General features: G+C 42.0%; 1 protein-coding gene across 1 annotated transcript; it reads right to left on the bottom strand.

Annotated features, from left to right (window-relative positions):
• Nucleotides 1–160: 160 nt before the first annotated feature.
• On the bottom strand, nt 161–9,037 carry LOC133922389 (serine/threonine protein phosphatase 2A 55 kDa regulatory subunit B beta isoform). The gene is made up of 14 exons (XM_062367711.1): nt 8,645–9,037; nt 6,659–6,762; nt 6,486–6,581; nt 5,469–5,588; nt 4,832–5,035; nt 4,559–4,650; nt 3,548–3,666; nt 2,549–2,672; nt 2,262–2,385; nt 1,650–1,718; nt 1,471–1,562; nt 1,295–1,372; nt 826–893; nt 161–738 (listed from the first exon to the last, which is right to left on the bottom strand). The coding sequence occupies exons 1-14, from the start codon at nt 8,769–8,771 to the stop codon at nt 602–604; spliced, it is 1,554 nt and encodes a 517-aa protein (XP_062223695.1). The 5' UTR covers nt 8,772–9,037; the 3' UTR covers nt 161–601.
• Nucleotides 9,038–23,762: the final 14,725 nt, after the last annotated feature.

Raw genomic sequence — 23,762 nt, 5'->3', positions numbered from 1 at the left:
TCCATTCTCTCTCCTTTACTTTCACAAATCACTTAAAAAAACTGTTGAAGAGGCGCATTATCACGCCCTCTTCTTTGCACAACAAGGTCACATTCATACCCAAATCACAAGTAGGTTACCGATCACTTATTTGAACCATCCAACGAATAGAACAGCAGCAGAGAATAACTACAGTAGCTGTGATAAAAAAAAAATATGCTCAAAGATCTCAAAGTTCATGACAACTGATGTGATCAGAAAAAAGAAAAAAGAAGAAATCTTACAACCTTTGTGAGTCGTGATCAGATGTTCCTGTGACTTTGGTGGGATTAGCATCAGCCTTCGACTATCTTCTTCTGCTTTATCCTTCAACAACCAATTCGCTACAATAGTATCTCGGGACCAAAAGCTTCTGATGTGATCAGAATACATCTCATTTACTAAAGAATCGGAAGGAAGCAGTCTGGCGTGGTAAGTAATATTGCGGTCACCGACTGCCTCTTTTGGTCCCAATCTTGGAATTGGAACAATTTCATGCACCATATTCCCTGGTTCCATGTTGAAGGCCAAAGCTTTCACGTCGAGCAACAAAAAAAACAATCAATTTTCCCTAGCACATTCCCTATGCATAATACATGTACAAGCTATTTGCAACAGCACACGCGATGGAATTTTCGGTTGGATGCCACGCAAGATGGAGCAATTTTGTTGACAAGTCATAAGAGTTTCCATTGGCATCAATGCTTGTGTTTTCTCCACCTGCGCCATATGAGCTTAATGATAAGTAACAGGTAGTGTACATTATAAAAAACAAGTCAAGACTGACGATGCAAGAGAGCAACTTACCTCTCCTCACGGCTCGGGTCAAAGAGGTCAGAGTCCGTGTAGGCCTTGCTGGATTAGAAACCTGACGCCTGTATGGGTTTTTAATTCCAATAATAGAATAAAAGTTTAGCCAAGCTTAGAAAAATAGTTTGCAAGTCGAATGCATGTTTGTTTGGTGTTGACATGATGTGTTCATACCTACTACGACATGGTCACAGGTCACACCTATATTGAATCTTGAATGTTTGGTAACCCAACCAACTTTGACATAAGATACTCATCATAAGTGAAATGTTCTCTTTTTTTGGTAGGTAGTTTCAAAGTGGTAAAAATATAGGTAAAAGTGTTGAGCTAACTTGGAGCGCAAAATTAATAAGATAGAAGCAAGAGGCTTATGAATTATCTTGGCATAGTCCATATTCAGGTAGAGTATAAGCTATACCCATTTTACAACATAAACAATTAATAACGTTCTCAACATTTGACAAACCTCATGGGATTTCTGCTGGCTTCCAAAGTGGATGCCTCCGTACTTCCAGGAGCACAACCAAAAACACGAAATAAATTACTGCAATTATGGTGCCACAAGAAGAGTAAACATACATAAGTGTTAAACAAAACAATAGCTAGCAATTATTACAGCACATAACGAGAATAAGGATATACCTATAAGAACCAGTTGCAACACGAACTCCATCCCCGCTGAGACAACATTCAAATTTGTCAAATATTGAGTCATTCTCGTATAGATCACAAAGCTACAAAAGATGAGATTAAATAAAGTATTAGACTACAACAGCTATTGATATGGCTCTTATGTTCTCATTCAGATGATAAAACTTCACCTTAGGCCTTAAGTATTCATGAACTTGGAAAGTTGTAACTGGCCCCGAATCCATGTTTAGATCCCATAACTGAAGAATGAAAAGAAATTAAATTAAAATATTTCTAGCAGCCAAACACTACTATCTCAAGAGGCGAGGCCTCAAAAGTTCCTCAGCCCTTCCAATATACAACTATTTAAAATATTTGACAAAGAATCAATTGCATGACAGGTGGAGACAACTTTGAGTAAGACCATCGCTAGGGTTTTAAATTAAAAGTGTATGCACATAACAGATGATTTGGGTCATTTTCTTTTGCCAGTCAATTGGTCAACATCGAAAAATCACAAGATATCATTAGGGTTGCGGGACCAAAGCCATATTTATATAAGTGTGCTTCAAGAAAGTTAAAGCCAAATACTTTCCAGTACAGAACTCAATGATGTTGCACACAGCTTATTCATAACATCAAAAGATGAATTTAATATATCAAGACCTGGATTGGATCGAAAGAACAGAGCCAGATGAACATTTTGACAGGAGTTTTTTGGTAATCAAATTGATGTCTCTAATTCGTATAGAAAGCGAAACGCTAAGAATTCAACAAATGGAACAGACAGGTCAGTTGCATACCTTGAGAGTCATGTAATCACGACTAAGAATGTGTCTTCCATCCCTTGCAAACTTTATATCTGAAACTGACGCAATTATCTCTGTAAAAAAGGATCTTGATCCAGGTGCTTCATGCTCTTCAAATCTGTATGATATGCCCCAATTAAATCAGGTAATAGCATGAGCAGTTTTTTACCATATAAATTAACTTCAAATGTTTTTAGCCACTGGAAATGATAAGATATGTTATACATTGCCTTCTAAACAAGGATAAATGTTACTTAAGAAGTTCAAGGGTAATTACTAACAGCTTAGCGTGGTTGTCACACAGTGCTGACTGCCGCAGGTCAAGAAGCCGCATAGAACCCTTTGAGCTACTATATGCTAGTGTATTGCAATGAGTTGGATGGAACTCCGCACATGTAATCACCTCTGAAATTTCATAAAATTATAAAATGTAATGTGTGTAGCCACAGAACAAGAAAAATAATGAAACTAACAGGAATTGCATGAGAGAATAGACGAACGCCAAAGAAGATCACGTATTAATAGCAACAGCCAAAGGTGTCACACGGTTAACCAGTCAACAAACAAATTTTGGGATCACACATGCAATAGTGTATTAGTTTTGTTTTAGGCTATTTTAGCACAGCAAAAGCTCGTACAGAGATTATCTTGTTTATCTAATTGTGGTTTTTCCATAAAGCAACTATAGTGTTTCTGAATTCCTCACCTGAAAGCTGCCAACTATCAACTGTTGACATTGAGCTAGAAATCTACACTTCTGAGTAAGAACTGCTAGATAGCATACCAATATACAGCTGCAGAGAGGTGACTGACTGATTGGTCAGGAAGTTGGCAGGTTCAGAGAATAGGAACTGCCTTTCCGATCCATCACCAATCAAGACTGTCCATCATGGACAAATTTGACCCCACCGAAATAGGAGTTACGGTTGGTAATGTGATGCAGGTTGCTATTCCAATAATACTGGAAGGTCGTAGAGATGAAAAATATAATTAATTTGTATAACCATCACAAGAACATGTATACCGTACCATGTAACACCTGCAGCATGGCAATGCTTGCATGGTAAAAAAAAAAAGAAGAAGAAAAAGAGAGAAGGCACAAAAATCTTACCCTGCATACTTTGTGATACATCCAACTCCACTAATCAAGAACTCCATAAAGAACATCAAGCTACTGGACTGTGAATCTACCGGTTTAATAACATTTGCATGTTTAACATTTACAATAAACCGAGGGCTCACTGCAATTGCATAAATAGTTATCAGACTAAAAAGTTTACCAGTTAGATCCTCCATGTTTGCAGGCTTCACATCAACAATGTTGAAGCTCTGATTGCTAATTTCCAAATTCCACAGGTTTATTCGCAGATCATCTGCTGATATGAATGTTTCGCCATCGCTGTGAGTAAAACAAAGAGATAACACGGTATCGGCACAATGCTCATGGATTGTCATTTATAAATCAAACCAGACAGTAAAAATAAAAGTTGCACAAACTCAACCACATAAAGCCATAAACCACATTGCCTAGTGCAGAAGGCAACAAACAGTGTTACTACCAGACAAGTTTTGCGCACCATACACACAGCATAATTCCTGTGAAGTCAAAGATTTAATCCATGATATCCTTTGGGCAATACAACAATCTTTTGGGAAATACACGAAATACGAAATAAAAGCGTTAAATCATGAAAAGGGGATGACTAGATGAAAAGAGAAGCGGATAGGAATATCAAGCAGCCGCTATTACTGTCTAGATTTGGATCTGCAGCAGGCACTGGGGATGAATAGATGAAAAGGGAGCGGCAGCCACAGATTAGGGACATGGGGAGCTAGGGCTTCCCTCTTCAGCGTTTGAAATGGGCAGACTGGGCTGGACCCAACAGGGGAGGAAACTCCACCTGTGTTTGCTCTACTTTGCTGGATTTTTCCAACCGCCACGGTTCACCGATTCCATGAACAGCTGCCCACCACAGCCAGTTTTTTCCCAGTCCAGTTGCGTGAACGGTCTTCAAAGGAAATCGATCTTCAAACATTCTGTTTTTCCCAATTTAACCAATGATCTGGTCTGGTTTTTAAGTGTGTTTAAATTGAGAGGTCAAGAGAAATATGTCAAAAAGAGTATCCTCTAAAAACAGATCAAAGAAGACATAATAAGTAAGATAAAATAAAATAAGATGAGATGAAGGTAGAAGTGAGACAAGCAAACAGTAAAGCTTGTTCCAGTACAAGAAGAATACAAAAAAATGCAGATTTGATTAGACATCCATAATATCATGAGGGAAGCTAACCTATTATTTGAAATGGAATTAATATGGTAATCATGAGCATGTGCATATACACGTCGGCATCTCGCGACATGGTTTAAATCTTGGCCTGTGACCTGCATACATAGTAAAGGAAACTACTCAGACCTGTCTATTGATGTTATCTATAGTTTGTTAGAAGAACATCTACTTGTCTATCATGTCAGGGAAAAAACAACTGTATTGCATATGCAAGCACTGCTGATGCATCATGTTGTAGAACACTAGAGATGATGGATAAAGTGGGTTAAGTACAACCACCACAGGCAAACGCAATGATGTGCATCCTCCAGGAGGAAATGAAATATTGTTGTTTGGACTGCACAACTTTTCTGAGCATCCGCCATTTGGAAGAAGAGCTCTGCAGCTACTGGTACCCGAACTTGAAGTTGAACCATTGTCTGAACTTTGGGAGGTATCCAAATTCATCACTGAAACTCGTTTCACTTTTTTCTCTTGCACCTTCAGAGATAGCAAAGCAGCAAGATAACAATATTACAGAGATAATGCATGCATCTGCCAATAACAGGAAAGTCTAAAAAGGCAAGCAATAGCATTGCATAATATTAAAACTGTAAAGAAGAAAAATGCATAATCTGATTGCATTTGTAAAAACCAAGGGTGCAAAACATGTGTTTCTTGATCAAATAAGAAAGAATAAATAGAAAATTTTCGTGAATATATTCCCGTTCATATGGGGAGCAAGACTGAAAAAGAAAAAAGAAATGCAAATCCGCGTTAAGGTGCCAAAAATATGTTGTGAACTATATAATGGGTACAACTCCAGGGTATAACAGGTCCAGATAAAAAATAAAAAAATAGGTGAGGCAAGAAGTCATAACCATAAGAAATCAAACCAATGAGCAACTTTCTGATGCAACTGTTTTCTCCATACCTTCCAATACTTTATTGTTTTGTCATTTGTAGACAAGAGAAAGAGTGCTTTGTTGGCTGTTTGGCACCACTTGATCTTGTTAATCTTCTCCTCTATTTCCAAACTTTTTAGGTAGTCAAACTACATGAATTACACAGAAATCAGAAGAAAAAAATTCACAATTTCACATATTCCAGTATACAACTATGCAATAGCTTCACTTTTTCTGGTAAAATTAATCCACGAGTAAGGAAATTTTTTTTCAGAGCTCATACTTGCTTGCCCTAATGTCATCAAAGACTTCGGCCAAACTCCAAACTACAAGATTAACGACCTACGAAAGTGTTGTTATAGGGAAGTGTTGCGGTCTCCAATGTGCAACTTTGATCACTAATGTCAAGCTAACATGCTAGTGTAAATAAAAAAAAACTAAAGATATTACTTTCCACAACAAAATTTACTAGTATTAATTTCATGTGGCTAAAATATACTGGTAAATTAGTAGTCAAAAGTTAAAAAGTTGACTACATACAATTCTAAAACTGGCACTTATTCATGGATAAGTACTGGAAAACTTGCAAGGCAGGCATATCTTCAGCAAACTACCATCTGTAATTTCATAATTGGCAATCTACTTGTTTATTTTCAAATAGTACAAATAAGCTAGATTTTGCAGTTAAACAATGAGATCTCATTTGATAAATTAAACTTGGCAGTCAAAAGGTGCAACTGGAAAAGGAAAAGTTTCCACTTCTTACTTCTTAGTAGCAAGTACTCTACCAAAAAGAAAACAATGAATGGACATGAACTCATGATGTGATTCACTCCAAATTTATTATGAATTTTCAAGTACATGGATCTTTTTAAATGTAAACACAAGATTCTCATAGAAATTTGAACACAAGATTATTTTAAATTTGATCTTTCCTTTCCTTCAAAATTCCTAGGAAAATCCTCCTAGACAGATCTCGTTGGCACATGCAGGTCACTGACATGCATGAACAAGTTGTAACTATCGTCACATTAAGACTCAGATACCTCAGGTTCATGACTCTGAAATTCGGTCTTGTAACGGAACTCAGGATGCCTAGCAACCGGGTAATCTTGCCTCTCAAGTTCTCTTCGACTGGCATTCTGCATATCCGTTAACACTATGATCACTAGAGATTTAAGCACGAAAAACTACAGAATTTATATAGTGCAGTACTTACATCCCTGGCGTCTGTTCTTTCAAATAAAACCACACGTCCACCTCTATCTCCAGTGGCAAGATGGTCGCCAGATTTGTCATACTCAATTGCAGAAATTATGTCCACTGAAACAAGTAACATATTTGATCAAAGAAACAAATTGAACTTGGCTCGTGAACACATCAAGGCATTAAAACAAATATCAAGTGAAATGAATAAGACAATAAATATCCAGTCGATTGGATTTATTAGCATAAGAAAAGTCCACTTTTTGTCACTCAGCTCTTGCATGTGCCTAACTTCCCATAAGCTTCAATACTGTCTAACTTTGTTTGCCCGGATGGTCAGTTTTGTGTTAATTCTATACAGAAAATGGTAGACTTGGGCCAAGCATCAAGACAGGTTTATGGAGAATGTGAGATCCCAAGATCAAAAAGAAGAAACAAAAACATAGCTAATGTTGGGAAATTTTGCCCTTGGTCTATTCATTTTTGTGAACTGCCTGCAACAATTGATCAAGTTTTGCCCATCAGTGTAAAGTAGTGAAAAGCATCTCAAAAAAGGGTGATGTGTTAATATATTGGAAACATGTTAAATATGTAATGGGTAACTAGATTAGTTGATGAGATTAATAAAACTTGATATTGAATGACTCAACTTTATGCTAGGCCATTTGTATAAAACTAGAAAAAAGCCTGTCTTTTTTTTTGTTAACACTTTATCTGAGCATCCAAGCTGCACTATCTCCCCTATGCATCGATGGCTTCAGTATCAAATAGCATTATATAGCGAAAAGGACCACTTTATCGTGTTCCCCATGAGAGTCTGCACATGGGAAACAACGGTTGAATTGTTGAAACAAGAGAAACATGAACGGGCTATGTGAGCGGACTGCAAAGCTATAACTGAAGCTATTTGCCATGTTTCTACCTTCAAACTAAATCACCTTATGTATGAACTAGGAAAAGGAATATCACCATGCCACCGTCGTCAACCTTTTGATAGTCCTAAAAATGTGGAGAGGCCAAAGTGCAAAAATCTAAGTGGCACGTACAAATATACCTCACTATTCCTTGGTAAGTACTGATCAAATAAACACCATTTCAACACAAAACCAGAGAAAAATTGAAAAGCCAAATGAGGAGCAATAATCACATGATCCCACACATGCCAGAAAAGCACATGACCCAGTGGAAGTCAGGTAAACAGATGCCAGAAGACCTACACGATATCAAATGCAGAAGCAATGATAAATCCCAGCTACCCAAGATTTTCAACAAGGACGCATTACCCTAGTCCCCTCTGAAACTCACCAGAATTCCAAAGCACGTAAATTTACTGCCAGACAGACCATCTTAAGACCCTAAGGAAACCTCGAGTCAATGAACTACCACCACACATCACGGGAAAAAAAAAAAATCAAACATTCAAACACTCTCCAGGTATACCATGTTGTATAGCACCAGGCCGTATCTTCAACAAAATCATCCCGCATTCCTACCATCAAAGCAACTCCCAGAGCATGACGCATTACAGTTCAACAAATAAACACATACTGTTACTTGCCACCTCTCTGCAATAGCAAACCACTCCTGCCCAGCACCCCACTCTCTTGGATCCATATTACACAGCAAAGCCAGCAACATTAACTAATTACCGGACCTGACACAAAGCCCACGTACAGAAACCTCGCCATTCAGGGTCCAGGCAGTAAACCGTCCTAAATAGCGGTGGAACACACTGGGAGCAGAACACTTCGTCTAAAACGAAATGAACCAAACGCCTGAGACCCAAGCCACCGCAAAGGCCTCGACGCGAAATCCCCGCGGTACGCCGCCGCGAGGCCCCTCCAACCCCCGCGATCCCCGGCTCCCCGCCACCCCGCGGCCGCGAAACGCGCGGGCTTGAGGTGGGCAGCGGCGGCACCAGCCCCAACACGCCGGACCGAACAGATCTCGCGACGGCGCGACGCAACTAGCCAAGCCCGAGGACCGCAGCGGGTCTTACCTTCCTGCACGTCCTCCCCGGTCGCGCGCTCGCCGAAGACCTGCGCGAACCGCCACTCCAACGGCTGCTGCTGCTGCTGCTGAGCAGCCGCCGCCTCGGGGCGGTCGTCGGGGGACATGGGGTCCATGAAGCCTCCGCCTCCGCCGCAGCCGCCGTCACGACCACACCATGGCGCTGGGAGATCTCAGGGCGAGAGGAAGGCTCTCGAAGTCTCCGGGGGGGATGGGGGGCTGCGGAAGGTTCTGGAAGAATGGGTGGGGGAGGCGGCGACGGAGATCGAGGGGGTGGTGCGTGCTGCAGCGGGGATGATGTGGGGAGCGAGCGAACGAGTCGATGACCAGCGCTGCGCCCCCGTGTGTTCTTTCGATGGGACTTCGCTTTGCTCTTTTTCTCTTCCGTTCCTGTCTGTGGGACGGGGACATTTTCGCGTTTGGTCCCTACAGAAGTGTACGAGTTAACGTGAACGTTAACGGTAATGAAAAACGGTGGTGATGGGAATGGACTAGACTTTGTTTGTTTTTTTTCTGGTTCTGTGTTGTCAGAAATCAGAAGACAGAATAAATAGGATTTAAAAAGTAGTTTTTGAAAAAAATTAAAATTCTATTTCTGAGAGAAATGAACTAAAGTTGTAAAACTTACTCAGAAATATTTTTTTAAAAGGCTATGTAATAAAAAGCTAAAAACTTATTGTAAAAACCAATAATCTATTTTTAAAAATAATTTTTTAATAAACTAAAAACACAAATTTTAAAAAAAACTAAAAATAAAAGTCCAAACTAACAAGCCCTTAACCGAATATGGGATTTGTTTGGTTCTCCTGTAAGCGAGTTCTACTTTCCGTGACAGACGTTTGGATCAGGGAGTAGAGATTGGCATCAATCGAAGGCGAACACCGAGCGGGGAAGAAGAGAGACCATGTCGACCGGAGGCGAGACGCGCGCCGGCGTGCGCAGGCAAGCTCACGTGCACTAGCGCGACACATCCGCACGAAGGAGGCGAGGGAGGAAATCTAGACGAAGGGCCAGATGCGGGAGCAGTAGACCTGCTCGAGGAACTTGGCGAGGCACTCGTGTTTGATGGCCCACTGCTCAGCCATCTTCTGTTCCTGGCGGCGCAACCCGACGACCTTGCCCCGATACTCTCTCTCCACGGCGGCCGTCTGCTCCTGCAGCAAAGCGCGCATGTTGGCCTCGAGCTCGTTCGCAGCAAAGCGCCGCCGGATCGCGCCCTCCGTCCAGCAGCTCCACGCGCTGCCGGACTTAGAAGAGGACAAGGCGGTGCCGACGGAGATGGGGCTCGTCGACGGAGGTGAGCGGTATCGAGCGTAAGCGGCTTTTGCCTGCACTGTGATCCGTTTACAGGGTATCGGATTGCAGTCCAGCTGAACCAAACGCAAAACTACGGGATGCGCTTACACCGCAATCGGTTACCGGGCCAAAACGGACGAACCAAACAGCCTCTTACTGTTACGTTCCCAGATGATCCGACACTGGAATCAATACATGAACACCTCCAGAGATTTGACTACCACACGAGTCTATCACAGAACTGGATAAGTTTGTGGAGAAAACAGAGGCATAGAATGGGGAGAAAGCCAGCTAGACTGGGGAAGGAAGAGAGGGTTGGAACTAGAGAGCTCATAGGAGGAATAGGGAATAGAGCTCAGAGGAGGAAAAAGAGCGCCTGTCAAGGAAGAAGGTAATCCTGATTTCTGTTCTTCTCTATCTGTTATGTCAACACCTACTTTAAGAAGTAAATTTTATAAAACTCTGTCTTAAAAAAGATTATTTTTTCTGTGATAATATGTACCTACTTTCTATATTATTTAGTCTAGCTATTAGATCATAAAATAGATGATATAGATACGATTAAAAAAATTCTAAATAAAGTCATGTAGAATTTGTTTCCTCTCTTGTATACTCTCTTCCAGACTTTGTTGGGCCCACAGTCTAGTTGGCATTCGGCGGCCCCTTGAGCAGCTACCAAATGGGCCGTGACATCTACGTTCTGCAAACAGGATATCTTGAGTTCAATACAGTTTTAACTAAAAGGTGTCAAAAACTATTTCAAAAAAAAAAGGTGTCAAAAACTTGAGCTTTGCTTTTCTAGATTCGGTGGCCTCGATGAAGTGGTGGCTCAATTTTTTAAGGCAATATGTCCACAAGGGCAAGGATGGTACAGAAGACATTTTACATGGAGGCCTGCAGAAGGGATTGAAATTATAAATAGATCCTTAAAAATGGCTAGGAGGCCATAAAAGCAAATAAAAAACTACAATCCAGAACTCCAGTGGACGGCGTTGCCAACAAGGAAGACGAGTCGCCGCCGATGCAACAAGTGGTGGTTCAATTGGCCCAAGAAGAAGCAACGAGTTCTATCCAGCCGCTGAAATAGATGGTCAAGAGGCCTCTGGTTCGATGCATTTCCAGGGTTTTGTTTTTCGTCTCAAACAAATGTAACTTTAGACGAGGGTGTACGTACTAATGTTTTGATTCGCGTTGTGTTTAAGCATCGTGCCTTTGGTGCTCGTGTCACCAATCACCTCAACTCAGCTTCGATGTTTAAAAAATCGCCATGATTTAGGGCTCGTTTGTTTGAGATTTAGCTTTAGGAGCATGTGATCCTAGATTGTGACTTTGGATAAGTGTGTTCTTCATAAGCTTATAATGGGTTGATTTTTTATGTGGATAAAATATATAATATATGTAATTTCTTTAGTGCCAACTTCAAAACATCTGCCCTCAGAGTCCAAAAAATAACTTATGGAATTTGTATTAGTGAAGAATTTTTTTTATTCTCATAATCGATTTCCAAAAACAGCCTCTTTATTTCAAATTTAGCTTCTTGATAAATAAAAAAATAAACAAACATGGCATGCAGCGGGGAGGAGGGGCCGGCCTAGTGTTGTGCTCACCTAGGCAGCCAAACAGGAAACAGATAAATGGAACACGCAACAAGGTTATTGACATCCAACGGCATCATGAAGGTGAGACATTGATCACTCAACAGAGGGAATATGCTATTAGGAGTGGGAGAGTACACCCGTAGTGTCTAAGATTTGTGAACCATAGCTGATCTTATAAATACTTTAAGGATACAGGGATATTCTCTGTAGCCAAATCACACGTCAACATATAGAGGTTTATTCATGTTCAGACCTCTCGAAAGATAATAGCTCTATATCATATGATCTTATATTGATCTTTAAGATAATATTAAAAAAGAATGTCTTAGCTAATCTAGATAGATCTAAAACTAGTCGATGACTCCTTGCTTGTAATCTTATTGAGATATTAATATATATCATAATTATAGAAGGCTCGAGGGCTTGAGGCTCATGTAGGCTTGGGGCTTGTTTGTTAAACTTAAATGGATTTGTCTTTCGCTGGATCTCCTGGCTCCGTGTATATATATATATATATATATATATATATATATATATATATATATATATATATATATATATATACATACATATATATATATATACATACATATATATATATATACATACATATATATATATATACATACATATATATATATATACATACATATATATATATATACATACATATATATATATATACATACATATATATATATATACATACATATATATATATATACATACATATATATATATATACATACATATATATATATATATACACACACACAGGAGGTACTATGTGGCTTATGAACTTCTTTTCAAATAGGATTATGTTATCTTAGAGATAAACTTTCATATATGTGAGATACTCGAATACATGTGGGTAATTTTTATATGTCTAGAAATTCTTTTCTCAGGCACAGATGTATACTCTGAAAATACAGAAAAACCTATTGGATTTGAATACATAAAGGATACTAATATATGTGAGTTTTATACTACCTATTGTCACGTAGTATTCGATGCATTTAGTCTTGGAAAAAATAACCCTCGATTCAGTCCCTAAAATCATTAAAAAAAATCTTTCCCGTACCTATATGGTGTCGTCAACACCTCTTCGCAACCCATTCCTTTATCGTTGTTTACTTTGCTGGTCTTCCTTTGTTGCCCTACAACTCCCCCTACCAACTTCCTTGGGCATCGTCCAACACCACCAAGGAGGGTGGTAGCCTAGCACTTTGATTTGGGCGAAAACATCATGGTGGCACGGGACATAGTGGCTAGAAGGCCACCTAGGCTGATTTATGACACTGGAACAAATATTCAAAAGATGTGCAATATTCACCACATGCATATATGAAGTCTTGATGTAGTTGTATAATCGTCCATACTCAACACCATAATTTTTTACCTACGAAGAACATAGTTGTTTAGAAATTTTGAGCGGATGAATTATGGTGATCAGAGACTACATGATTGTAACCAAAAGTGATGGATACTTTTCAGAATGATAGCCTCCTAATCGGAGGCTCGTGATGTAGTGCTTGAGTCAAAAATCTTATTCTGATTAATATGCTCAAGCGAGGTGCTAGATGATGATAGTTAGCACTTGGTATTAAAGGTTTTCTAGTTCCTCCTTTTAATAAAATATTTTTATATATACGAAAAAATTCGTAAGGTTTTTATGAAACGAACAACTATGCCACATGATGGTCATACAGAAGGCTCTGGTCCCCTTTCTTCTCTTGAATAGGGGAAATCTCTATACATCTATGACATAAAATCATCTCTAACAGATACTTTAAAAATTCATTCTCTATAACACTATTACACATCCCCTATCACTATTACAGTATCCTTTATTTTTTTATCTCCAGCAGCTACCCTATTTTCTACCTTCTACTCCTCTTTTTCTCTCTCCGGACCCGCTGTCAGCCTCTGTGAACAATACTGCTACAGTGTTGCTACAGTAACAGAAACTGTTTTCTTCCTCCGGGCCACTGCAGTCTCTGTGAGCAGTGTTGCGGGGGCTACAGTGTTACGGGTGCTACAGTAGCTCCTCGAATTTGCAGATCCAATTTCTCTCTCCGTAGTACTGTAGCAACACTGTAGCGTACTGTAGCACCGGATGGAGTTGCTACATTACGTGAATAGTCCCACCGCAAATCACTGTAGCGCCCGAATCTGCAAAAATAACTCCCCTGCTGGAGATGGCCTTACACTATTATAGTACTCTTTATTTTTTCTATCACCAGCAGCTACCCTATTTACTACCTTCTATTACTCTTCTCCTCCCTCTGAACCCACAGTCAACCTCTATTAACAGTAATACGGTTGCTATAGTATTTCAGTAAATTTGGAGTGCTCGATTCTCTCTCCTCAACACTGTAGCGCTAGGTACCGTATTTGTTGGAGAGCAAATCTGAGTGCTACAGTATTTTGCGGGATATTATAGCACTGGAAACCGAATCTGCTGGAGATGGCCTAAGCTCCTCTTTATTCTCTCTCGAGCTGAATGCCATGTCCATGGAAAAAATCATCCTCTAAATGCAAGATCATGTGGTTCTCAATTTCAAACCAACCTACTCTCAAATTTACCCCTAACAGTGTCATGATGAATTCCTCGCTCAAATTGTTGGATTCTAAGGTAGGGAAAATAGTAGTTCCTTTTTCTAGATTAAATGGCTTGATTCAGAACCTGGAAACTTGCCGCTTAGGTATGGAACACCAGTGAGGCGTCATGAATAAACTTAAAAGGAGCCCTTGAGGCAACACTGCATCAATAGTTGCAACCGATAAGATCCTCTCTTACATTTAATCTCATGTTGGTTAGTAGAGCTGAGATAGGCAGATGTGCGGCATCGCACAACGACAATGGAGTAACTCTCAGGTGGTCTCGAGTGACTCCTGCTGGCGACGAAAAAGTGACTCTAGCCGATGAGAAAAAAAGGTGACTCTGATTATACTCTTGTATGATTTGGAAGTTACTGTGGAAACGTGATTTATTCTCTATAATTCGTACAAGTTTACTTTACAAAAACTTCGCATGCAAAATCACTTTCCTTTTTAACATTCGCCATGTGGCTATTTTTGACGGTTATTGCTATGTGAAAAGCAAATAATCCTATTTGTACTTGAGAGGGTTGCATCCCTAATTTCCTTATTATCGCACTACCATCTCCAACAAGTTGATAAAACTGACAAGGGCTAGAAGGTTTGTCACATGCTAAAAATCCTAACTTGATCGTAGAGCACACTTATGCATAATGGCACCACGGCATCACGTCTAAAAATTCTGAGCATTATGTTTAATGCTTTTGGTTTTTGTTTTAAGTGTTAAAAACTACTTGAAAATGGTATATTGTTAAGCAACTCGAGTTTTCACCCTATACTTATAAGTAAGATTTTTTTCTTCTAAAGTTTGGCTCAAGATTTTTGAGCCAAACCAACTAAAATGGTTTTCCCATGACTCCTAGTGTCACCACAAAAAGTTGCTCGATTTTTGGAATAGTTTAGATAGTCCAAAATCATTTAGGAAGAGCGAAAAAAAATTGTAGAAAAAGAGAAATGAGAGAGAACTCACTGCACGTAGGCCTAGCCTACGGTCTGACCGCCAACGCTCATAACGCCCACTTAAAGCCCAATCAACCACCTCTCATTCTATCTCTCTCGCTCACTTCCGCGACCTGTCGGAGTGGGCTGCCTTAGGAAGGAAAACGGTGTGAGTAGCGGTATTAATTGAGGTTTGACTGGCATAGATGAGTACCCGCCCCGCGACCAGTCGGCGGACCAGTAAGGGCTGGTCGTGGGGAATCCTGCGAAGGTCCTGGACGTGGTCGCGCTAGCGTCGACTGGTCGTGCGGGGGTCATGGGCCAAAGAATGAAGGTGGATACTGCCCAAAGCTGACCGTTGCAGGCCATCCCGGTGGGAACCCCTATATTCATTACATCGATAGTATATATATGAGAGGTACCATGCGGCTCATGAACTCTTTCTCAAATAGTATTATGTTATCCTTAGTGATAAACTTTCATACATATGAGATACCATGATATATGCGGGTAATTTCTATATATCTACAGACATAGATATATGCTCTGAGAATACAGAAAAACCTATTGAATTTGATACGTATAGGATACTAATATATCTTAGTTTTATACCACCCATCGTCACATATTATTCGATCCATTTAGTTTTGGAAAAAATAACCCTCGATACAGTCCCCTAAAATCATAAAAAAATTCTTTTCCTTACCTATGTGGTGTCTTCAACACCTCTTCTCCTTCATATGCCCCTCACAACCCATTCCTTTATCGTTGTTACTTTGCTAGTCATTCCTCTGTTGCCCTACAACTCCCCCTACCAACTTCCTTGGACATCGTCCAACACCACCAAGGAGGGTGGTAGCCTAGCACGTTGATTTGGGCGAAAACATCATGGTGGCACGGGACATAGTGGCTAGAAGGCCACCTAGGCTGATTTATGACACTGGAACATAACTAATATATAAATCCCGCGCCGGTGTGTGTCCCCGTTTCGCAGTTACGGCGTTCCAGTGACCGCCCGATGAATCTCGTCGACCTGGGTGACCGGGTATGTGCCCTTCTACTGTCTCTACGGCCCCCGGTCCCCCCCCCCCCCCGCCGTCTCATCGTCACGCCTCGCCTGGTGCAGGTTTTGTCCTCTACTCCTACGCATGGCGTCGCCGCGTAGCCGCGTGTCGTGCGCTCTCCTTCTCTCTTTTCCCCTCACACCCCTTTACCTCTTTTCTGTCGACGCCGCTTCAATGAGAGACGTGCACCACCGCCGGCCAAATCCGCCCATGTTTGTCAACCTCGAGCCCAGATCTTGTTGCCCCGAGCCGTGGAAGGTGAGGAGGGAGGCGGTGCCACTTTTCTCTGCTCGGTCCTCGCGATCTCCCCGTCTGATCGAGCTCTCCATTGCCTTCTCCTCCAGCTCGGTCGCTGCTCTCTACCTGTCTCCAACAAAAGGCTGATGCCGCTCCTTCCAAATCGGTGATACGGTGAGGTTCTCCTAGGCTCTCCTTCTCTCTTTTCCCCTGACACCCCTGCTCACCTCTTTTCTACCGTCCACGCTGCAGTCAAAGATGAGCACCACAGTCGGCCAAATCCGCCCGCGTTTGTCGACCTCCACCCTAGATCTGGTGGCCCAGAGTCGTGGAGGGTGAGGAGGGAGGTCGTGCCACTCTTCTCCGGTCGGCCCTTGCCGTCTCCCCCTCCGATCGATCACCCCATCGCCTTCTCCTCCAGCTCGGACACCACTCTCCGCCTCTCGCCAACCAAGCGCTGCTGCTGGCCCTCTCCCTCCAAACCCGTGACACGGTGAGCTTCTCTGTGCCCAACTAAAGATTTTTTTGTGCGTTGTTTCCATCCAGGACCATCGTCGTTGAGCCGATCCGCTTGCGTTTGAACTCTTACCGCTGCTTCTGTTGTGTCATTGCCTGTTGTTTGTGCGTTTAGCCATTTGATGTGCTTATATTTAGTCATTTTGGTACCTGCGCTGCTGATACATTTGCTATTGTACTTTTTAGCTCCTCGGCTTCATACCTTTACCTAGGTGACCTTCTATGCGTTGTTGTCCACACCTTTAGGCCATTCGATCTCTACTGTGCCACACTTATATTGATGATTTTAATGCTTATGTTCGTGCTTTGTGTATTTCCTCTCATCTGTCTTGGTTGCTGTTGTTATAGGTTGCCTAACCTTTTTCGGTCAACCATGTTCGTTGCATTGTATGTTATTGCCTACACCCCTGTTACGGTTATATACATGTTGCCTTCCCGTTTACACGCTATGTCTTCCCAACGTGATTCTGTATCTGTTCTGCTCTATTTTGCCTTGCCTATTATTGTTTTTTCGGTGTTTTGGTGTAGCGTCGCACCTCCTATGAGCGAACGGCGACAAGCCAGGCTGAGGCATCAGGAGGTCTGGCGCGGTAAACGTCCTGCTGCTGAGCCCTCTGCTATCGCTACGGTTTCTGCTTCTTTCTTTGCAGAGGATGGGCCTGGCCCTTCGTCACGGACATGTGTGCTTCTTCCTTAGTTTTTACCATTTGGTCTGTACTTATGTGCTTACCTGCTGTCCTCACTCCTTTGTACCTGTACTCAGGCCGTGTTTTGGCAGCTGCTAACGAGCTAGCTAGCTCTAACCTTTCGACACCTCCTGCTTCTCCAGCTTCTATGCCCAGTACTGCTCCTTTCTTCTCTGATATTGATTCTCTCCCTTCCTGACCAATATCCCCATCTTCCTTTTTAAAATCGTACCTCTTATGTATTTGCTGTTCTTAGACCACAATGCCGGCTATACCCAGCTGGACCACACACCTTACGCCCGTGTATCTGGTACCTAATTTGGTTCCATGTGATTAGGCTCTTTTATACCTATGTAGGCTGCTTTTTTTTTATTCACTTTATTTATTCTTTCCTCCCTAGGCGACCAGTTCTGCCCTCTGCTACCCTCTCATCAGACTGCGCAAAACAGGCGCAAACGTAAGCTGGCCAGGGAGCGGTAGGTTGCCACTAAGCGAGGTTCGTGTGTTTGTCTCAGACTGCTATTATGCCCTTATTGCCAACCTTTAGGTTCCATGCCATGTTCTTGTATGGGTTTCCGTTGTAGTGCTGCAATGTTGGCTTATTCTCTCTGTTCTGTTGCTTCTCACCCTCCCTTGCCTCCGTAGCGGTCACCTTGATCATGGTTGCTATACCACCCGAGTATTTGGCTATACTGAGAGGTCTATCCTTGCCTCCTTTACCTTCGTTCCTGCTCGATGTATGTTCTTTGCCAGCTTCTGATTTCTCCCCTTGTGATTGGTTTGTGCAGAGACATATTCTGGGCGTTCTTATTATGGCGGTCCAGATTATGAATGCTATGCATGTGGTGCGTTTTTCTGGTACCAGGAGAGGTGCCAGTGGGTTAGTTCGCTGAGGCAGCACAAGATAGTGTACAATCTTTATTGTCGACACGGTACGGTTTCTTTGTCCTGGCATACTGGTTGGCCCATGCCACTCTCTGAACTCATAGGTTTTAACCATGGGCGACGCTCCAATAAATTCATGCAGCTGATTAGGCAGTACAATGCTCTCTTTGCTTTCACTTCTCTTGGTGTAGACGTTGAAAAGACAATCAATACTGGTGATGGACCATATGTCTTCAGGATAAATGGTGTTGTGCACCATAGAATTGTTCCCTGGTGCCCCCTGCAGGACAGCGTCCTCAGTTCGCACAGCTATATGTATATGATACTTCCAATGAGGTTCATAACCGGCTAGATCTTTTTGAGTGTGATGGACCTGATCGTGACCAACCTGATCCAACTATTATCCAAGATCTTATCCATATGCTTGACCAGTGTAATCCTTTAGTGAAGAAATTTAGGATGGCACGTGACCGTATCTTTTCTCCTGAGTTTCCAGATGTGCACATCCGTCTCCTTGGCACTGCTGGTGACCATGGAAATCGTGATTCTATGCCATCCGTTCCTGAGTTGGTTGCTCTCATTGTTGTTGACCTTACTATAGAAGCTTGTGACTCTGATCTCATTTTAGCCTTCTGAATCCAGCGCTCATGTCCCTGCAATATCCTCTGTTGTTCCCGTATGGTGAGAGGAGCTTTCATCTAGGTATTAAATATCACCATGTTGATGGTGCACCTCCTGGTGGCCGTGAAGATGTTATAATGAGAGAATTCTATTGCTGTCAGGTTCATTACCGCCGGGGAGAACCTAATCCATACACATGATGTGGCCGCCTCTCTGACCAAGCTATAGTCAATTGTTATTCATGCATTGAGGCTAGCAGGCTGCAATTCTTCTACTTCAATCAAGATCTTCTGCAGTCTGAGACATATCAAGGCATTACTGATGCTTTAGGACAGGGTGCTTCAAGTGGCAAGAATGTTGGGGTCAAGTGGATGCTTCCGTTCAGCCATATGGGCAACCCCCGGTACCTAGCTATGAACTATCAAGATGCAATGGTTGTTTGTCGGCAGTACGGACCTCCTGATATATTTACCACTTTCACCTGTAACCCCAAATGGCCAGAGATTGCTGAGGCTCTCAGCTATGAACTAGGTCAGCAACACACATGTCGTTCGGATGTGGTTACACGTGTTTTCCGTGAAGCTAGATGAGTACATTGCCGATATCAGAGATAGCACAGCCTTCGGACCTATTCGAGCATGTATTGTTTCCTCCTCTTTTCATACATGCTCCTTACCATCTGTATTCCTTCTAATTATTACGTGGTTCCTTACCTTGCTTTCTTCATGTACAAATATGTACACTATTGAGTCCAAAAAAGGGGATTACCGCATGTTCACAAAGTCTTGTCATACATACCTGCCTCATTTCCCTGCGTACCACCTGTTGGTTACCACGTTAAATCACTATAGCCATGGATAGTTACATCTGCCTAGCGCAGCCTTCACTAACTTCATTTTCTGTCATATGCCTCCTCTTGCTTAGGTACTATGTTCCTTTAATTATTTTCATTCTAACATGGCCTTGTTGTTGCCTTTGGTTCTATACTTGTGCATTCCTGCTACATCGATGTATGCTTATCAGATTTAGTCTTTTATGTTTTAGTTAACACAGTTTGATCCATTCTATGAATGCTTTGTGGCCATGCCTATTCCTTTCTAGGGTACCAAGATGGAGGGGTGTATCCCAGAATGATGGCTTCATCAATTTAGACTTTTGCTTCAAGAAGGCAATATCTATGATATCAACTACTTCGAAGTTGCTACAGCCAAGAAGACCTACAAGTGCATTGACCATTACATTATGGCTACAAAAGTTAGCGAGGTTATACCTCAGCCTCAGGAGTTCCCAATCTATGCATATGAGCCTGTGCCATATTCTGTTCTAGCGCAGCGGGTCAATAAACCTGTTCTTCTATCAGGTATACAAACTAGACCACCGCAGCATACCTGTCTACATTTGCGCTTGCCTTCTGTGTGTTATTTCCTGCGTATATTCTTCATAAAACTGTTCTGATGTACAGATTTTGTTGAAAAAATTATTGGTATCGATGGTGTCGTGACAGTAAACACCAAGAATGGTCCAAGGCTAAAAAGAAACATCCACATCACTGATGGTAGGTGCTAATTCATATCCACTTATTATTCATACTTTGTGGTCACTATATAGTTCATTTTTGGTAATGACACCTACTAAAAATGGTATCCCATTCCAGCCACAAAGTAATTATCACTCTGTGGCAAGAACAGTCCCAGGCCTTTGATGGTGAGCGCCTGCATGATGCATCAACTACTATAGTAGTTTATGTGCTCTTCGTTGGTATGATTGTGGGGACTTTTTCAGGTGCAGTATTATGTTATCATGCATGTTACCTTACCTATCACACATTATTCCTCCAAACACGTTGTCTGCTGCTCACCCAATTCTGTATATATAATGTTACTTTTTGCAGGATCTATTGCCCTACAAGGAATCTCAGTCACAAAATGGTATATCGATATACCGATTCCTGAAATCGCAGCACTCTGAACCAGGTTACACCACCTTTTATACATAGGGATGAAAATGGACGGGAACGGTCGGGAAAACTCTCTAACCATTTTCACTTTCATATTTTCTCTGCCGGACGAAAAAGAAAACGGGATAGGCGGGAATGGGAAAAAACAAAAACGATTGGACATAATCAGAGGGTCGAAAACGAACCAATCCGATCGGGAAAATGCCGGTATCGGTCGGGATTCGAAAACACAAAATGGAAACACCGACCTACAGAATCATCAAGACATGTCAACATGTATAAGTTTAACATTATCTTCAGATAACATTGAATTAATAAGTTTAATGAACCAATCCAATCAGCAAGTCGCATTAAAGTAAAAAAAATGTCATATGATTTTTCGATTCACATGACATATCATTTTTTATCAATATTTGACTCAAACAATGCAAGACACGAAGATATAACAACATAAGCCTTAGGACCGAGCAGTAGCTCGGTTGGTTCGCTCCCAGTGGTAGACTGACAGGGACGGCCAGTCGTGGGTTCGATCCCTAGGATCGACCCATGAGCCTCATCGGGGGTTTTTCCTTAGTAGTTAGGGGTATGCACACACGTGCCCGTTTAGCGAGAATATATCTGTAATGTGTATGCTTAGGACATGCACGCGTATGCGTGCGTTAGGCGTGAGTGTGATGTAAGTGGGTTATGTACGTCATATTTTGTACCCCTCTAAAAAAAGAACCACATAAATCTTAACTCGATACTCAAGCATATAATAAACATAAGTGATAAGTCTCAATCAAAGACATAAGTGAGCGTAGGGGTGAAAACGGACGGAAACGGTCGGGAAAACCCCCTACCGTTTTCACTTTCACATTTTCTCAGTCGGACGGAAACGAAAACAGGATAGACGGGAACGGGAAAAAATGAAAACGGACTAGAAAAAGGGATACGACACCGGGACGAAACGGGATTTTCCATCTCAGTTGTATCTACGTCCTGTATACAGCTGCAAAACCATTGCAGCATCCATTACCAATCTAATTGCATGTTGATGACTGCATAGCCTAGCAAATCAACCACACTAAATCGAATGGCTCGAATGACACCCCATTGCGCACAACCCAGTGGCTATAACAATCGACAACCTCATCAATCTTATTCCCAATGATGCTCTGGTCTAGCATCTTTTGCTTACTATCTCTGCTTCTTTTTACCTATTGAAGCCTATTACACCTAACCAGTAATATCGATGTTGCAGGGCCAGGCCTACACTGTGACCATCCTTCTCAAAGATCTGGTTCCTGGCGAGTCCTGGTGGTATATGTCCTGCGGAACTTGCTGGAAAAGAACTGATCCCGACGGTGATTCTTATAAATGTCCTAGGTGTTCCAGCATAGAGGCAGAGCCTTGGTATGTACCTTTTCCATGCTGTTTTACCTGCCTTCAACATCCTCATTCCATCCTCCTACCTTCTGCTTACATATATCGCTACACAATTTATGTTATAGATACAGAATTACATACTATGGCGCCGATCCATCTGCAAGCCAGCAATCTAACTCGCGACTTGCGCGCTTCATATTCTTTGGGAAGATGGGCCACCAGCTAATTGGGAAACCTCCCACCGTCCTAATTGCGGCAGGAAACGTGGACCCAGCCTATGTCCCCCCAGAGATAACAAGCCATATTAGGAAAACTTACACCATGATTGTCGAGATGACAACAGGCTCCCTCCAAAGCATAGACCCCACATTCCAAGTCCAGGCCCTTGTTGTTCATGCAGGGTTATGAGGCAAGCTCCTCACTCCTATAGCACCCAGTGCAATACCTTCATCACAAGACATTGTGCCTACCACCCAGCTCTCCACCCGCACCACATTGGATCACCAAACCAGTACTACTACACCTACAAATACGCAATCCCCTCCTGCATCTCCTGATAAGGTTCCTTCCACACTGTACTACTTATTTAACATTCCGCATTCTGCTATCATACAAACTTACGATGTTATTTATGCTTTCCTTCCTGTACACCAGCTGGTCCCATCGTCAACACCGCCAATACAAACCACACCTGCTAGCCAGGCTGCATCCACGGTATCACGCTAATATACATATCCACATTTCTAGAATTAACTTGGCTACATCTGCCAGAATTTTCAATGCAATCTAAGTCTAATTTCATGCCTTCTGTCATGTTCCTTTGTCAAATAGCCTTGCAACAGCGGCTCTGCATCCCACAAACGGCCCCTCCCAAGCGATGAAAACCTAGACGCCAGCATTGCTGCCGCCAAAAGGTATTCCTTGCCTGGCCTTGCTATTCCCGATCTCTATTCGTTAACCCCTCCCCGTAAACAATGAAATGTTTAGCCGTAACCAATATCAAACCTTTGCAGCTCTCCCACCGACGCAAATCCACACCATGTCGCTAGGAAACTCCGCATGTGCGTCTCCGATGACAAAAACTAGGTAACATATCATTCATCTTTCCCTAATATGCAGTCTGCCAAACAATCCCTGCTTCTTGGGGGGTGGGGAGGAGTGCCATTCTACCATAGTGGATACATTGATGGTTTCGAAAACCAGAAAAAACTTTATGATCCTAACATACACACTCGTTATATGTAGGTTGCCTACCCATGGTGACAGGTGCCTATTCGCTCCAACATCTCCACTCATCATCTGCAAAGCACCGGCCTTTATCTTATGTATAGCAAACTCC

Source organism: Phragmites australis, chromosome 6 (assembly GCF_958298935.1).
Source record: "Phragmites australis chromosome 6, lpPhrAust1.1, whole genome shotgun sequence".
Taxonomy (NCBI): domain Eukaryota; kingdom Viridiplantae; phylum Streptophyta; class Magnoliopsida; order Poales; family Poaceae; genus Phragmites; species Phragmites australis.
Note: the sequence above shows the minus strand (reverse complement) of the source record. Positions and strands in the feature narration are given on the sequence as shown.

Bases quoted from the DNA above. Each gene is read 5' to 3' on its own strand.
- LOC133922389 (XM_062367711.1), bottom strand. From the start codon at position 8,771: ATGGACCCCATGTCCCCCGACGACCGCCCCGAGGCGGCGGCTGCTCAG. The intron at 6,582-6,658 runs GTAAGTACTGCA...ACGGATATGCAG, and splicing joins AAAGAACAGACGCCAGGGAT to AATGCCAGTCGAAGAGAACT. The intron at 1,719-2,261 runs GTATGCAACTGA...TTCATTCTTCAG, and splicing joins GTGATTACATGACTCTCAAG to TTATGGGATCTAAACATGGA.